The sequence below is a fragment of the Microtus pennsylvanicus genome, chromosome 3 (assembly GCF_037038515.1).
Source record: "Microtus pennsylvanicus isolate mMicPen1 chromosome 3, mMicPen1.hap1, whole genome shotgun sequence".
Classification (NCBI taxonomy): Eukaryota; Metazoa; Chordata; class Mammalia; order Rodentia; family Cricetidae; genus Microtus; species Microtus pennsylvanicus.
Window position 1 is genome coordinate 101,223,301 of NC_134581.1, and position 17,274 is coordinate 101,240,574.

Below are 17,274 nucleotides of genomic sequence, written 5' to 3' on the forward strand. Positions count from 1 at the left end.
GTCCCTCATTCATTTAAATAGGAACATAGTATTTTTTCAGAATTGATAATATATTTAATCATTCTCCTGTTGACAGATACTTTCCTTAGCCAGGCTTCAGTATGTTCCTACTATAAAGAATTCCATTGTTAACATTCCATATATACTTCAAACATTTGCATCCAATTTTTGTGATATACATTTATAAAAATTAAGCGTGCATATATGTATGTGGTGTGTGTGTGTGTGTATAATCAATGTTTTTTTTTAATTTCCTTTCCAGAAAGTTGAGATGTTGACAAAGCTGAGTGCTTTTTTTAACATTGTAATACATACAAAAGAGCCAAAAAAGAGAATTACCTACTTTTTGCTGCAACATTTCTGATGATTAAGAATTCAGTTATCTCAGCCAGGCAGTGGTGGTGCACGCCTTTAATCCCAGCACTTTGGGAGCAGAGGCAGGCCGATCTCTGTGAGTTCGAGGCCAGCCTGGTCTACAAGAGTTAGTTCCAGGACAGATAGGGCTGTTACACAGAGAAACTCTGTCTTGTAAAACAAAAACAAAACAATTCAGTTATTAGTTATCTCACAGAATAAAGTTTTCTATTCTTATCAAATTTAATCCAGATGGTTAGATGCTTACAAAGTTCCTTTTGAAAAAACACACTATGACTATTCTACATAGCATTCACAATTTGTTTGGATATGTAAGTATTTAAGTGCTTACTCGGTGATGTGCAAGATTTTTGAGAGTAGTTGGTTAAGAGTATAGCATCATTCACATTCTCATCAACCCTCTTGTTTTAGTAGGGAAGACAAACACTAGAAAGATATTTTAATTTATCATAAACTGTCCTATGATAGAAATATATAAGATAAGTATAAAGAAAGGAGGCTAATTTTGCAGGTTTGGGCATGACAGAAACAGTTCCTAAAAGAGATAGTTAGGATTTTGTAAGATAAATGACCATTTGTTAAGTTTACCATGAAGGCGATTAGTTTGGAAGCAAAGATAACAAGCACATAACAACAGCATCAAAAAGCAGTTTTTAAACGACTTTTGCAGGAGTAAGCCAGTCCTCTGCATTCCTGCGTCATGTTGCACATTGCTCTTGCAGGTGAAAAACGCCATGCTAGCTGGAGCCTTGGGAATTGTCCTGTACTCTGATCCAGCTGACTACTGTGCCCCCGAGGTACAGCCGTATCCCAAAGGATGGAACCTTCCTGGAACTGCAGCACAGAGAGGAAATGTCTTAAACCTGAATGGGGCAGGTGACCCGCTTACGCCAGGCTATCCAGCTAAAGGTTATGAGCAAATCTGTTAGTTGATCACTTTTGTGAAGTACTCCTTGCTGTTCTAAGTGTATAAAAACAAGCACTGTATGTCTTTTGGGATCCTGACTGCTCAGAAATAAGTACTATCTCTGTTCTGGGTTTTTTTGTTTTTTCCATATGAAGTTGAGAATTGTATTACCAAGGTCTGTAAAGAATCATCTTGGAATTTTGACGAGGATTGTACTGAATCTGTGGATTGCCCTTGATAGGATGGACATCTTCTCTATGTTAATCCTGCTGACCCATGAGTGGGGGATATCTTTCCATCTTCTGATATCTTCAATTTCTTTCTTCAAAGACATGAAGCTTTCACTTGTTTGGTAATATTTTTTATTATTTTAGGCTATTGTTTTTTTTATTATTATTATTTGAGCCTATTGTGAAAGGTATTGTTTCCCCGATTTCTTTCTCAGTTTCTTTGTAGGATCTCAATGGTAGAATTTTTAGGGTCACTGATATATGCTATCATATCATCTTCAAATTATGATTCTTTGATTTCCTGTTTTTCAATTTGTATCCCCTTAATCTTTTTCAGCTGTCTTATTGCTCTAGCTAAAATATTGATGATTATGAGTAGATATGGAGAGACTGGACAGTCTTCTCTTTCAGAAAAAATTTTAGTTGTATTGCTTTGGGGTTAGGGAGTGGAATGTGGTGGTTTAAATAGGAATGGCCCCCATAGATGCATTTGAATGTTTGGCCCTTAGGGAGTGGTGCTATCAGGTGGTGTGGCCTTGTTGGAGTAGGTATGCGTTTATTGGAGGAAATGTGTCCTAGCCCTGTGGAGGCAGGCTTTGAGGTCTCCCGCACTCAAGCTACACCCAGTGTGATACACAGACTCCTTCTGCTGCCTATTGATCAAGATGTCGAACTCTCAGCTCCTTTTCCAACACCATGTCTGCTTGCGTACTGCCACATTCCTGCCATGATGATAATGGACTACACCTCTGAAACTGTGTCTTAATTAAGGTTTTTATTACTGTGAAGAGGCACTCTGACCATGAGAACTCTTATAAAGAAAACATTTAATTGGGGTGACTCTCTTATAGTTTCAGATGTTCAGTTCATTATCATCATGACAGGGAACACGGTGACCTGCAGGTAGATGTGGTGCTGGCTATATCTTTATTAGAATGCAGCAGGAAATCCACTGAGTGTCACACTGAGGTAAGCTTGAGCAAAAGAAACCTCAAAGCCTGCCCCTACAGTGATACACTTCCTCCAACAAGGCCATGTCTCCTAATAGCGCCACTCCCTTTGGGGGTTATTTTCTTTCAAACCACCGTAAACTGTAAGCCAGCCCCAATTTAGTGCTTTTGTTTGTAAGAGTTTTTGTGGTCATGGTGTCTCTTCACTGCTGTGGAGTGTTCCTTCTGTACACTGTGAATATGTGTTGCTTTCACTGGTTAATAAAGAAGTTGCTTTGACCTGTAACAAGGCAGAATAAAGCCAGACAGGAAAGCCAAATGGAGAGACAGGGAAAAAGAAGAGTGGAGAGAGAGAGATGAGCCAGCTGCCGGGGAAGCAAAATGCTAGAAAACAGGTAAAACCACGAAGTCATGTGGCAAAATGTAGATGAACAGAAATGGGTTAATTTAAGTTGTAAGAGTTAATTAGAAATAAGTCTGAACTATAGGCCAAACATTCTGTAATGAATATAAACATCTCTGTGTTTATTTGGGACCAGATGGTTGGGACAAAAGAAAAGCTCCTCTGTTTACACTTCACAGCAATAGAAACCCTAACTAAGGTAACAAGGTAGTGTCCTTCCCTGTCTCTTTTTATTACATTTGGTTTGAAGTCTATTTTCTTAGATATTAAAATGGCTACACCAGCTTTCTTGTTAGATCTATTTGCTTAGAAAATCCTTTTCCAACCCTTTACCCTGATGTACTGTTTATCCTTGTTGTTAATGTGTATTTTATGGATGCAGCAGAAAGATTTGCATCCATTCTGTTAGTCTGTGTCTTTTCATTGGGGAATTGAGACCATTGATATTGAGAAATATCCATGATCAGTGAGTGTTGACTTCTATTACTTTGTTGTTGATTGTGATGGTGATGGTGGTTGTCCTGTGTGTGAGCTTTTCTTCTTTTGTTTTTACTGATATAAGACTATTTCCTACATTTTCATGGGTGTAGTTAACATTGGTGGTTTGGATTTTTCCATCTAGTACCTTCTTTCGTGCTGGATTTGGCTCTATCATGGAATATCTATAATATTTGATTTCTCCATCTATGGTGATTGAAAGTTTTGTTGGTATAGTAGGCAGGACTGGTCTCTTAGAGTCTGCAAGGGTTAGGATCTTCTGGCTTTTAGAGTCTCTACTGAGAACTTGTGTGTAATTCTAATAGGTCTGCCTTTATGTTTTACTTGACTGTTTTCCCTTGTGGTTTTTAATAATTTTTTTGTGTGTGCTGTACGATTAGTGTCTTGATTTTTATGTGGTTGGGGGGACTTTCTTCTTTGGTCCAACTTATTTGGTGTTCTGTAAGCTTCCTGTACCTTTGTATGCATCTCCTTCTTCAGATTAGGGAAATTTATTTTATGATTTTGTTGAAGACATTTTCTGGGCCTTTGAGATAGAGATCTTCTTCTAATCCCTATTATTCTTAGGTTTGGACTATTCGTAGTGTCCTAGATTTTCTGGATGTTTTGTATCAGGAAATTTTTAGATTTAACTTTGTCTTTGACTGATGTATTCATTTTTTTTCTATAGTATCTTCAATGCCTGAAACTCTCTTCCATCTCTTATATTCTCTTGGTGAAGCTTCCCTCTGTAGTTACTGTTTGAATTTCTAAAATTTTTATTTCCAGAATTCCTTCAGCTTAAGTTTTCTATATTGATTCTATTTCCACTTTTATGGTCTTAGTCAGTTTTATTTGTTTCCTTTAACTATGTGCTTTCTTGGATTTCATTAAGTGATCTATTCATTTCCTCACACTGTTTGTTTTCCTGGATTTATTAATTTCTATTTTTAAGGAATTTTATCATTTTTATATAGTTGGTTTTAAGGTATTTTTCTTGTGTTTCAGCTGTATTGGGATATTCAAGTAGGATAGCTGGGCTGTGGTGGAGACATATTGCCCTTGCTGTTATTGATTCTGTTTTAATGCTGCCATCTAAGCATCTGGGTTTGGGTTGATTATAGACCTAGGTGCTGATTTCTGGATTTGTTTTGTTTTGTTTTTAATCCTTGGTTTCAATTTTCTCTCTGGATTTTCAGAGAGTGTGTTGACTGAGTGTTGCCTGTCTTATCCAGCTGATGTGTTCTCAGAGATAGCCTGCTGGTGTTGTAGGCTGGGATACTGGGACAAGGCAGGGGAAGTAAGGTTGGAGGAGAAGGTCTTTGTTATTCCTTGGAGATGGAGTCAAACAGGAAAGGGAGGTCATAGAAGATTTCGCTGTAGAAAGCTTGGGATGAAAATGGGGGAATTAGAACTCAGGAGCAGTAAGAGAGGTGTGAGTCTGCCTGCAGCCTTCTTTTCCTGGTAGGAGGGGTGCCCCTAAGTTAGCAGGGCTGTCTGCTGGGTTGGGATTCGTGGGGGTGGGAGGAGGAATGTTAGAAGGGGAAAGATTTGTGAGATCCACTGGAGATGGGCGTGGGTAGAGTGTTAGGGGTGGGAGGACACTGCCAACTGTGTTCTGCTGTAGAGCTGAGGGTGGAACTGGTGGAACAGAGAAAGATTAGAGATCTGAAGGGAACCTACAGGTATGGCCTGTGAATTAACATGGTCATGTGGACTGGAGCTGTGGGCTGTTCCCTTGCTCTACTAGGTTGCTCTGTTCCCACCAAATGCTTGCTGGTGTTGGAAGTTGGGATACTCGGATTTGCTGGGAGAAGGAGGGTTAGGGATGAAGTGGGGTCAGAGAGGAAAGGAAAACTACAACAGGTTTCCTGCTATGGAACTGGGGATGATACTGGTACTAGGGTGTATCTTGGGAGCAGCAGCACAGATGTGGGCTTGCCTTCAGTCTATTTGTCGCCCTAAGAGAAGAGGGCCATTAGCAGGGAGTGCTCACTGGGGTTGGGGTCTGGGGCAAAACAACAAGTAGGGGGAGGAAGGTTAGAAGATCTGTGGGATCCACGGGAGATGGGAGGAGGGGCTGCCAAGGGTGTTCTATAGAGCTGGTATTCGAACTGGGGGACCAGAGAGAGAAGAGAAGGTCTGCAGGCAGCCTACCTGCTTTTTTGTGAGTTAGCAGAAAATCACTGTTTGGTTTTTAGATACTCAACAACTTTGGAAATATTTTCTTCTATGTTGATTTCTAATTCCAATAAAATTAATCCCACTTTTGTCAAAATATACACTTCGTATGATTTTTGCATTTAGTGGAACAATATGGTTAGACTTTTTGTTTCAATAGGCAATTATAAAAATAAGTAATAAAAAGAGATATTTGAGCTGTTGTTTTATATGTCTTATCATTTTTAAGTTGGTTCAGATATGGCATGAGGGTTTCCATTTTAATCCATCCTGCGTGATAACCAGGCCTGAGGAGATTATCAGTCTGACAGTACTTCCAAATCATGCTTTGAAGAAAACTTTGTCTTATTATTTGGGTAAATGTAATTATTCCTCAATCATTATCTCATAAGTTTTCTATTTTTTATCCATTATATGTGACTTTAGACATATAGACACATTTCCAAGCATATAGTTTGCTGGAGTTTCTATAATAGTAATTCATAATATCTTTTGAGCAAATAAGATATTACAAAGTTTAAGAAAATCATTTTAAGTGTTTAGTTTGAAATCTATAAATTCTATGATTTGATTTTACTTTAAAATATAAATGAATTAACTTTTTACTGCTGACTCAAATAGGCAAGTTTAAATAATACAATTTGACCTTTTGGTAACCTTTAATTTTATTTTAATTGCCAAAATATAGCAAATCTGTAATGATATTACAAGAAATTCCATCATATCATTGTCTTTGCTTGTATTCTTCAATGGTTTTCACTTACATACTTGATCTTTGCAGAGTACACCTTCAGACTTCAAGTTGAAGAAGGAGTAGGAATTCCGAGTATACCCGTACATCCAATAGGATATAATGATGCCGAGATACTATTACGGTATAGTCATTTAGTTGGAGATGAGTGTGTCTTGCCCTATATTGTCCATTTTCTGCTCTATAAGTCAGTTATGTTAAAACTAACATATATCAAAATAAGCCCTGAAGTAGGAACACTATTTTTATGAAAACAATCAGATTAACTAACTACTAAGAAATAATAATAAAACATTTCTCTGCTCAAATGAAGTTCTCAAATATGAAATTCTGTCCAAATAATAAAATCGAGTACTGATTTAAAACCTTTAAATATTTAGGCTTCCTTAGGTATTCATTAGCTGTTCATCTATGTTATAAGCACTCACGCTAGCCACTAGATGTGTGACCTTGCACCAGCTGCGTCCTTGCTGTCTGATTTAGTGTCCTCACCTGTAAAATGAGAACAGTGCAGCTTCTTGTGTCCCAGCTGAGATCTCTGTCTCCAGTACAGCGATCATTGAGCTAATACTTGCTGGTATTGTTTTCTGTATTTTATTCCCTGTTTCCCAACTACCATTTCCTAAATGTTTGTACCACAGTAACTTAATTCCCTTTTATAGGTGCCCCCAATGGGGTCAGTAGTTGCTTTTAAAATTAGTTGTTTCTTAACACAGTCATGAATGTTCCTGCTTTCGAATAGCCTCAGTTTCCTGCTTCTCCAACTATGTCAAATGTGAAGAGGCTGTTGCCACGCATCTGTCCTCCAGATTTTATTTTTTCCCTTCACCTTTAATAGTAACACGTTGCACGTTACTAATTTGTCTAGGCTATGACTCTTTCCAGAGTGAGAGCTCCATGAGGTTAGGCCTCTGTGTAAATAGTTCTACTCTACAGAATCATACCCAGTCTTGTGATTTCCTCAAGATCAATCTTTGTGTTGTTTCATGTGCTCTTGACAGAAACTTGGGAGGAACTGCTGCCCCAGACAACAGCTGGAAGGGAGCTCTAAATGTCAGTTACAATATCGGGCCTGGCTTTACAGGAAGCAAATATTCCAGGTAACGTTGTGAATCTTTAAAAGCCTGAAAAAGTTTGCTTTTAACAGAAAAATGTCAGGCTAATGCTCTGCCAGGTAAAGTATGCTCTTCATGTTTTCCTTGTCACCAGGGAGCAACTGATCATTTTATATCAACTCGGAAGGACTTACAGAATTAACTACTGAATTATTCAGTGGTGACATTGTATTATTAGATGAAATATTACCATGTTTGAGCTTAGGCTTATAACATTTCAAACAGTGTTGTCTTTTTTAGCTTCCATTTTCAACTCAAGTTTTAAATCAGGTTTCCTAGTGACATTTATGATGGTTCAGCTGAGAGACAATAAAGGTCGAGAGGAAGGAGCCCTCGGTTACTTAAACCTTCACTCCATGGCATAAAGGAGTCAAAATGAGGAAACCATGTTGCTCAACAATTCAATAGTCCTCAATAGATGTTTCATTATAAATAGTATTGCTATTTTCTTTTCAAAACAGGGTTTCTTTTTTTTGGAGTAAACAGTATTTATTAAAATAAGAAAATGGTCAGTGTTATATTATTTCTAAGTAAATATTTGAATTAAATTAAAATATTAGATTTTTTCCTGTTTTTTTAAAATTGTTTTTATCGGCCTATATATTTTTCTCCGCATCCCTCCCATCCCCTTCCCTTTTTCCCTCTCCTATGATCCCCTCACTCCGTTTACTCAGGAGCTCTTGTCTTTTTCTACTCAAGACATGGTTTCTTTATGTAGCCCTGTCTGTACTGGAATTTGCTCTGAAGACCAGGTTGACCTTGAACTCAGAGACCCTCTTATGTGCTGGGATTAAAGGCATGTGCCACCACTGCCCAATATAATTAGTGTCGTTTTTTAAACACAGAACTGCTGCAGTGGAGTGATCATATGTGCCTGATGGGTTGAGAAAAAAGTAGGCAAGCAACATAGTTATAGAAACACAGACCATGGTGGGAAATGTAATATACTGGAAAGACTGGGGAAAGGGAAATGTTAGTGTTGATAAACCAGAAAGGCTAAAGATAGCTGTTTATTTTATTAAACCCACATTGCTCAGTCAGTCTTATTTGCTAATAATTTACCTATCTAAGTGAACTTTGATAATCAGAATATGTTAGAATTGGTTTGTTTCAGAAAAGCTAAATTGAAACAAGTTTAGTTTTCTTACTTTTATGGGAATTTTAGAATTTGAGTTATATAAGGGCTTAATAATCACCATAATTCAATCAGAACAGTGTTCCTTCAATTAGAAAATTTATTACCTATTTTACTTATATTCTTCGGAGAGAGAAAGATAGCATAGTTTCACAAGGTAACCTTTATTTGTTTTTAATTTACAAGCAGAATTAGACAGACATGGAGAAAATGCGTTGATAATTTCTGAGTTTACTCAGGGGTGTGGAGAGATGACTTGGCAGTTAAGAGGACTAGTGTTCTGTTCCCAGTGACTATGTTGTCTCACAGAATGTCTGTAACTCCAGCTCTTAAGGGATCTAAAATTCCCTCCTCCCTCCTCTGGCCTCCCTGCCCCTTTCATACACATGCACAAATGCATGAATAAAGCACATATTATAAAAACAGATTAAACTCAGAAGCATAAGAAATAGAGAGTGTAGGTCTGGCTATCCAACACTGCCTGTCATTGTTGTGATTCGAGTTCAAAATGGATTGATACATAGTAAGCAATAACAGCAAAGCTTTGAGAGATTCTTCTCTTTCACCTCACAGAGGTCTTGATAATTATATGTCCATTTAGGAAGACTATCAAATGACAAGACATAAAGATACTTCCTCATATTGCTGGCATCAACGAAGAATAATTTATTCCTAACAAAAATGGAAATAGAAATAAACACAAAGACAATAGAGCAAAATTAAACCTAGATATACAGATAGCTAAAATAATGGAATTTTAACTGTCCACATTGCAAGATGAAGTCATAGCACATATCAGCAGGACCTCCAAAACTGATAAAGAGTAATTTAAAGTGATAATTGTTGGACAGGTATGAAATGAGAATTTATTCTATCATTCACTAGACTTATTAGCTAATAAAGGAACCAGAACTGGTGTTAAAATTGGTTCAAAGAAGCTGGGTGGTGGTGCCACATGCCTTTAATCCCAGCTCTTGCCGGGCGATGGTGGTGCACGCCTTTAATCCCAGCACTCGGGAGGCAGAGGCAGGCGGATCTCTGTGAGTTCGAGACCAGCCTGGTCTACAGACCTAGGGCCAGGACAGGCTCCAAAGCCACAGAGAAACCCTGTCTCGAAAAACCAAAAAGAAAGAAAAAAATCCCAGCTCTTGGGAGGCAGAGGCAGGTGGATCTCTGTGAGTTTGAGGCCAGCCTGGTCTACAGAGCGAGTTCTAGGACAAACTGCAAAGCAAAACAAAGAAACCCTGTCTTGAAGAACAACAGCAAAATTGGTTCAAAGATATGTACAGGGATACATATACACACATATATTTATATACATCAAATCAGCTTATTAGGAATGCTGAGATGAACATAATTGCAGGAAAAATTGCTTTTACAGTAGTGAGCGATCTTAAATGAATGTGTACTAAATATGACTCTACTGTGAACTGTGTTTTGTCATAATTCTGCATGTTTATTCAGACTGTCTTTCCAGAGATGCATAAAGCAGTCTAGTTATATAATGAAATGAAACAAGAGATACAGGTGACCGTGATAAAAGAGCTGAGTCTTTTCTACTCTTCCCGATAGGAGTGTGTTAATGCATTTGACAAATACTCGATGAACATTAGCTGTACACAAAGTACCCCATGACTTTAAGCTCTTAGTTACAGGAAAATGCTGAAAATGTTTCTGCATTGTAGCAGTTGGTGTTTTGTTGCTAAAAGTGAACCTGGGGTTTTCTTTTGTCAGCTAGTGGCTCCACCATTAAGGCTCCTTCTTGTGTTTACTTTGCAGTAGCAAAATACATTTTTTTGCTCAATGCATTTTAAAAACCTCACTTGTTGATTGGTTTTGCTCTTGATGGAACACTTAGCTGAATTATGTATTAATTACTCTTAGGATTACGTATGTATTTAGAAAAATTTTAGGAGGATGACAGAATCTGCATGCACTTCACATTGTTCAAGCTTTGGGAGCTGTTTCCTTCTTTCCATCATGGATAACAAATTATAGATCTTTTTTGATCTAGAGAAAACAAAGGCTCATTTTCTGTTCCCATGAAAAAGCTCACTATTTATTCATGTCCTTCTGGAATTCATAGAGTGTGTATTGCCTTTGAGATGGAGGAAGTCTGGCTGAGTTTGACGGAACTTGCCTTTGCTTTTAAATTGGTTAAAATCATGAAGGAATATTAAAATTTAGCCCAAATCAGAATCAAAATGGATGGATGGCCCAGGGAAGTTTCAGTATGTAGTTGTGCATTTAGCACAACATTCTAAATTCTTTTCTTGGGGGGGTGAGGGGGCTTTTGAGACAGGGTTTCTCTGTAGCTTTGAAGCCAGTCCTGGAACTAGCTCTTGTAGACCAGGCTGGCCTCGAACTCACAGAGATCCACCTGCCTCTGCCTCTGAAGTGCTGGGATTAAAGGCGTGCAACACCATCACCCGGCCTAAGTTCTTATTTAACAATAGAATTCATAATATTTTTCAGTCAGTGCTCAGGTCAGTTTTAAATAATATATTTATAGACCGCTTTCAGTCATGACAAAAGTTAATGAATAGCAAGTATTACTGTAATCATGTGTCCCTTACCAGGAAGATGTGTTTTGAGAAATGTGTCATTGCTGGAATGCCAGAGTGTGCTCACACATACCTCAGTCATTCAATGGGACTTAAAAAAAATCTGTTATAAACAATCCTTTTATTTTACATACCAATCCTAATTCCCTCTCCCTCCCCTCCCCCACCTTCCCTCATGCACTCCTCAGAGAGGGTAAGGTCTCCCTGGGGAGTCAAAAAGTCTGGAATGTGACTTCTTGATGCCATTGGGATTCTGTAAACAAGAAGAATGAGGCTACCATTAGCCTAACAGGGTAGTCTGTCTTAGAGGAAACTCTTTTTTAGTAAGTGTGAGCACACTTTTAATGAATAATGAAAGTGCACTATGCGTTGTACAGAACTGCATTGCTCTCCATTTATGACTGGCAATATAATGTCTGTTCCCATTAGTATCACCACAAATACAGGAGTAATATATTATACGATGGCATCATAGCAGGTGCCATGTTAATAGAGCCTTCTAATTCCTTTCTACTTTTTGGGATACTATCATATGTGTGATCTGTTACTGATTTAGACATCACTGTGCTATGCAGGGATTTATAAAAACAGATGCTCCAGTGTAGTGAGAATACAAAGTTTTAATATTAGTACTTTAAGGCATTTAATAGAATATTTTCAGTTAAAAGTAAGAATGAGTAATACAGCTATGAAGACAAATACAAAACATTGGTATTTAAAGTTGACGTTAAGATACATCCCTAAACACACAGGTATGAATTACAATGACACTTCACAAGTATTTCAAATAATCCAGTTATTGAGGAGTCACTGTCCTAGTGTAGAGTTTTCTGTAGTTTTGAGATTTTTCACAATAAAATGTTAAATAAAAAATCTAAATGCAATGCTTCATTCAACTAACTTATTCTTTTTACAATTCTAGGAAAGTTAGAATGCATGTCAGTAGCATTAACAGAATCACAAGGATTTACAATGTGATTGGAACTATCAGAGGGTCTCTGGAACCTGGTGAGTCGTTAGGAAGATTGGAACTATCAGAGGGTCTCTGGAACCTAGTGAGTCATTAAAAATCTAAAGACATTTTCTTTTAGTGAAGATTAAGGAAAGATGAAATTCTGTTAATAACATTTTTTTCTGGCTAATTTGAAAGTGAAATTCAGGGGAAGGATATTTCCACTTTAAAAGATTTTCCTTTACACTGTTGGTTGTTTTCTGTGAGGTAGCTCAGGCAGGAGAAAGTTTAATTTACTTACATAAATGACTAATGCCTGTAATGTGTGCAAGCTGAAGCTTTCGGAACATATTCTTGTCCAGATAGGTATGTCATTCTGGGAGGTCATCGTGACTCCTGGGTGTTTGGAGGGATTGACCCTACCACGGGGACTGCAGTTTTGCAAGAGATTGCCCAAAGTTTTGGAAAACTGATGGATCGAGGTAACTAGCATTTCTCAGGTAGCTGCTGACAGAAAGTGACTTGCTTAAATTCCTGTCCCTGTAGATGGGTGTGTTTAACCGTGTTTACTAACATGATTACAGGCTGGAGACCTAGGAGAACTATCATTTTTGCCAGCTGGGATGCAGAAGAGTTCGGGCTGCTGGGTTCAACTGAATGGGCTGAAGTAAGTAACAGCAAAGGCACTTGTTGTGATACTGTGTAGATTCTCTTACCTAATAGAGAATGACTCCAGGGAGTATAAGACATAGAATTTGTTTTTACTCTCAAATCTATTTGGCACAGCTGAGTCACTTCTTATGCTAAACCTATTTATTATCAAAAATATTTCATATTTTTGCATTTGTATTGTGAAAACAAAGTCAGTAAACTCAGAATAATCAGAATCTGCAAGCTGTTAATCTTTTTACCTCTCATAGCAGTAATATGCTTTGATTATTAAATATATAAAGTGATAATTCTGTAAATTTAGTAAAGTAGCCTAGCTTATTATTTCACAGGGTTGTCTTTTTTTTTTCTTTCTTACAGGCTCTTACCTCTTAAAGAGCCTCTCCTACACACCGTCTTTCTCCTTTCCAGTTCTCCTCTGTTGGTAATGTCTAAATTCTTACGTGTGAAAAGCGAGCACACATTTTCATACTGCTGATACACTTTGTGGTGCTTGCTTTCTATCATCTGTCACATACAAGCATAAATGTTGTTGGTGTGTTCTATGCATGTCTGTATATAGTTTACAAAACATTTTTCTCCTGACTCATTCCCTTTTATATAACTATAAAATATGAAAATATAAAATATAAAATCACATAGAGCTACTTATCTGATATCACTTAGCTTCGTTGTTTATATTTACATCATAAAGTTTCACTTTGGTACTGGTACCATAAATATGAAATTCGAAGGTAGAGCCTTAATTTAGATTGATTAAGTATTATTGATCAAAGTAATTTCTTTTTAGAATGTTTGACTTTTTATAATATGTGTGTGCATAAATATATATTTTTAATTTCAGAAATTCAAAATAAAAATCAAAGAAATCTAAGATTTGCGATAGTAAATTTGCATTGATAACACAAGTGAGTTTAGAAAGAATTTCAACTTTCTTCCTAGTTTTCTGTACCAGGCTTTTTCTTTTGGGCCATTAACCAGCTCCCAAATCATGACACAGAGACTCATTAGTTTTTAATGCTCAGCCCAGCTTCGGCTCATCTCTGTTGACTGAAATTAACCTGTTTCTCTTTATCTGTCGTTTGCCCTGGACTTTCTATTTTCTCCCTTCTGTATGTCTTGCTTTCCCTGCTTCTTGAGTATGCTAGTTGGCAGCTGCCTGGTTGGCCCTGGGTGTATCCGTGGTTCTCTTCTTCCTCCTCTTTATCCTCTTCTCTCTCGAGCCTAGACTTCTCCTCCTGTTTATTCTCTCTGCCCAGCAGCCTTATCTATCCTTTTCTCTGCCTAGTTATTTCTGTCCAACTCTTTATTAGACCAACCAGATACCTTAGACAGGCAAGGTGAAACAAACATCTTTACATAATTAAACACACATCCTTACATCATTAAACAAACGCAGCATAAATAAATGTAACATCTTGGTCTATTTAAAATTATTTTCCACAACAGTTTTCTACAGGATATGTTGTCATATTAAATACCACATTAACTTCTCTGAAAACGTATAAGGAATTATGTATGATGGTGCAAACCTTAATTCCTGGCACTCAGGTGGCAGAGGCAGGAAGACCTATAGTTTGAGGCCAGCCAGGGGTACACAGTGAGATCCTGCAAATGCTGTAGTAGAGACTTTGACTATAATCAAGGCAATCATATTAGTTACTTTTCTTGTTGGTACAAAATGCCTGAGAAAAGCAACTCAAGGTACAAAAGGTTTATTCTGTTCAAAGGTACCACCCATCATGGCAGGGGAGTAGTGAGGACGTATCTGAGAAGCAACTGACCACATTAAATCCACAGTCAGGAAGATGAACTAGATAAACACTCTGGTGCGTGCTTTCCTTCAACCCAGAACACTAGCATAGAGAAAGGCTTTATCTTTATTTTATTCTTTTACTTCTCTATAGATTTTTATAAATATAGATAAATGGACTTTTATGTGGTTTTCACTCTTATACTATACTTAGGAGTCGACTTAGTGGATCACAAATTTCAGTGGCTATAAGGATCAATTTCTAAGGACACCTGTTAGGAAACAGTTTCAGGCCTCACTTTGAACAGCTTAGATTCAACAGATTTTATGAAAAACTACCAAATTTTGGACCCTCATCTTAGCTTATTTTGATACAGAGAATGAAGGAATTACACCTAAAAATATCTTCCCTGGGCTTTTTGCTTTTAGTACACAGCTTCATAACATTCTCATTTTCTTATTTTAATTTTTATTGCCATCAATTAAGCAGTCATCAGAATTTTCTACAAGTTTGTGGTCACAGGCAGATACTATATTTGACTTATAAACACCAACAGACCATTTTCCAGGAGGTTTTTGTGGTTACTTTTTTTTTTATATTTTCAAAGCAGTAAAAACTGCATGCTAACAACTTTGATTCAACTGCAGGAGAACGCAAAGATCTTACAGGAGAGAAGCATTGCTTACATCAACTCAGATTCATCTATAGAAGGTGCATCTTATTTTATTTTGAAATACGGCATTCAAAAGTAAATTCCGTTTTTAGTAATTTTGTTTCTAGTTAGTATGCTATTCTTTTGTTTGTTCTGACTTTTTTTTTCTGTCTTGAGATAAGTCTCAGTTGTGTTGGTGGTCATGACCTTGAACTCCTCATCTTCCCCCTTCTACCGGCTAAGGACTAGGATTATAGGAGTGCACCTTAGCACCCACAGTGTTTTTTGGCTTATTACTTTCTTAAGTCTATAAATTCTTAGTAGTATCTCAAATCTTATATTTAGATAAGGCTATTCAATAGTAAGTTAGCTTTTGTTTTACTACAAGAAAAAGTAATTAATATCAATCATTATGACTCACAACTGAGCTATATGACTCCTGATTTCTTTTTCTTTTTCTTTTTCTTTTTTTTTGGTCTATCATTGGTTTATCTTTGCTTGCCTTGGATTGTGATTTAAAGGCCTAACATTCACCACATTTTTCTTGTGGATGAATTAGAGAAATTTGGTTGGTATATTTCAGAAGAATGTCTCATACAGAAATATTTTCTTAATAAAACATTTCCTTGAAAAATAAAATAATATTTCCACTATTTATTGAAACTGAATTTTGAATTGACCCATTGTATTTGGCTCTCAGTGGTTTTGATGCATTTTTGTTCATTGTCCCTGAAGCTGTTACAACATGCATATTGCTTTCTAATTCATTGTCCCTGAAGCTGTTACAACATGCATATTGCTTTCTAATACATTGATCTAAAACAATGAAAGAATGAAGAATGAATTCTGTGGTCTTAATGCATTCTTTGACATTGTCCCCTGAGAGATGGTGCTACCAGGAAAACTGGCTGATGACTGTGGGGGCTGCCACATCAGATGCCACAGTCCACCATCTCTTCGTCTGTTTAATCAATGCACTGCAGCCTCTCCACTTCTCAGGAGCATTTTGAATTAGATAGTTACATTATATTTGAAAGTGCAATTAAACATAAATGGACTCATTTGGTAGTATGAAATATGACCTTTGTGTTTGGTTTATCCCTCAGGCAATTACACCCTACGAGTGGACTGTACTCCTCTTCTTTACCAGTTGGTGTATAAAGTGGCAAGAAAGGTAAATGAGGACACCTGGCTGACTATTTTATGAGGAATGGGTAACACATTTCTGGCAAATTAGCTACATTTGTTTTTAAGTTGTTGTCAGAACATTGATGACTCAAATAAGTAGCAGCTACAACAAAATTTATCATATACAGTTGACTATGCAACATAATTGTGAGGATGCTAAGAAATAAAGTATTAAAAATAAGCCAAGGAATTCAGAAATCTGGCAATGCAGAAATTATTGGTCTCCATTGCCTGGCATTTCACTGTATGTCAACTTAGTGGGTAGAGTGGAGAGCAGTCAGTCCAAAGACCAAAGGGGAGGAAGTCTCCAACTGGTGATTACACAGAAACACCATAAATATTAAATGAATATTAATTTATTAATACATGTTAAGTCCTCATGAGAACTAAACCACAGTGAATCCCAAAGTAAAATCAGATAGTGTGCTTCCAATATCTGTACACTCTGAGCAGTCCTCCTTCATAGAATTTCCTTAGAGAAGTGCTGCAGAGGCAGACCAGTGACTGAGAGCACCAGCGGATCTTTCCGATGGTCCAGAGGACCAGAGTTTGGTTCCCAGCACCCAATCAGGTCTCTTAAAACTGCCTGTAATTCCAGCTCAAGGAATCTGACACCATTTTCATCGTCCTTGGGCACCTGGCGCGCGCACACACACACACACACACACACACACACACACACAACCAACAAAAAAATCACATCAATAAAAATAAAATGAATCTTTAAAACCAAAGAATTTGCTTATAGAAGTGATTGCTGCTTTAAGATCAGCCTTAGTGAAAAGTAAGAGGCGAGTATCACTCTAATGCAGGTTTTGTTTCCTAATCTCTGTAAGCTTGGCCTACCTGCCTGTTTACTGCTAGAGTCTCTAAAAACAGGTATTTTTTTTCCAAGCAAAAGTGCTTACTATATTTCTCTTTTCCCATTTGTCGGTGTTCTTACCCTCTTGAATAAACTTATTTCTTTGTTT

At 37.2% G+C, this 17,274-nt stretch overlaps 1 protein-coding gene across 1 annotated transcript in view; it reads left to right on the forward strand.

Annotated features, from left to right (window-relative positions):
• The window catches only part of Naalad2 (N-acetylated alpha-linked acidic dipeptidase 2), a 47,099-nt gene that overhangs the window by 8,369 nt on the left and 21,456 nt on the right, over nt 1-17,274 (forward strand). Inside the window, exons 6-13 of the mRNA XM_075967995.1 lie at nt 1,098-1,284; nt 6,305-6,398; nt 7,276-7,374; nt 12,011-12,096; nt 12,403-12,522; nt 12,625-12,707; nt 15,111-15,174; nt 16,222-16,289. Coding sequence (XP_075824110.1) covers nt 1,098-1,284; nt 6,305-6,398; nt 7,276-7,374; nt 12,011-12,096; nt 12,403-12,522; nt 12,625-12,707; nt 15,111-15,174; nt 16,222-16,289 — 801 coding nt within the window. The remainder of the gene's footprint in view (nt 1-1,097; nt 1,285-6,304; nt 6,399-7,275; nt 7,375-12,010; nt 12,097-12,402; nt 12,523-12,624; nt 12,708-15,110; nt 15,175-16,221; nt 16,290-17,274) is intronic.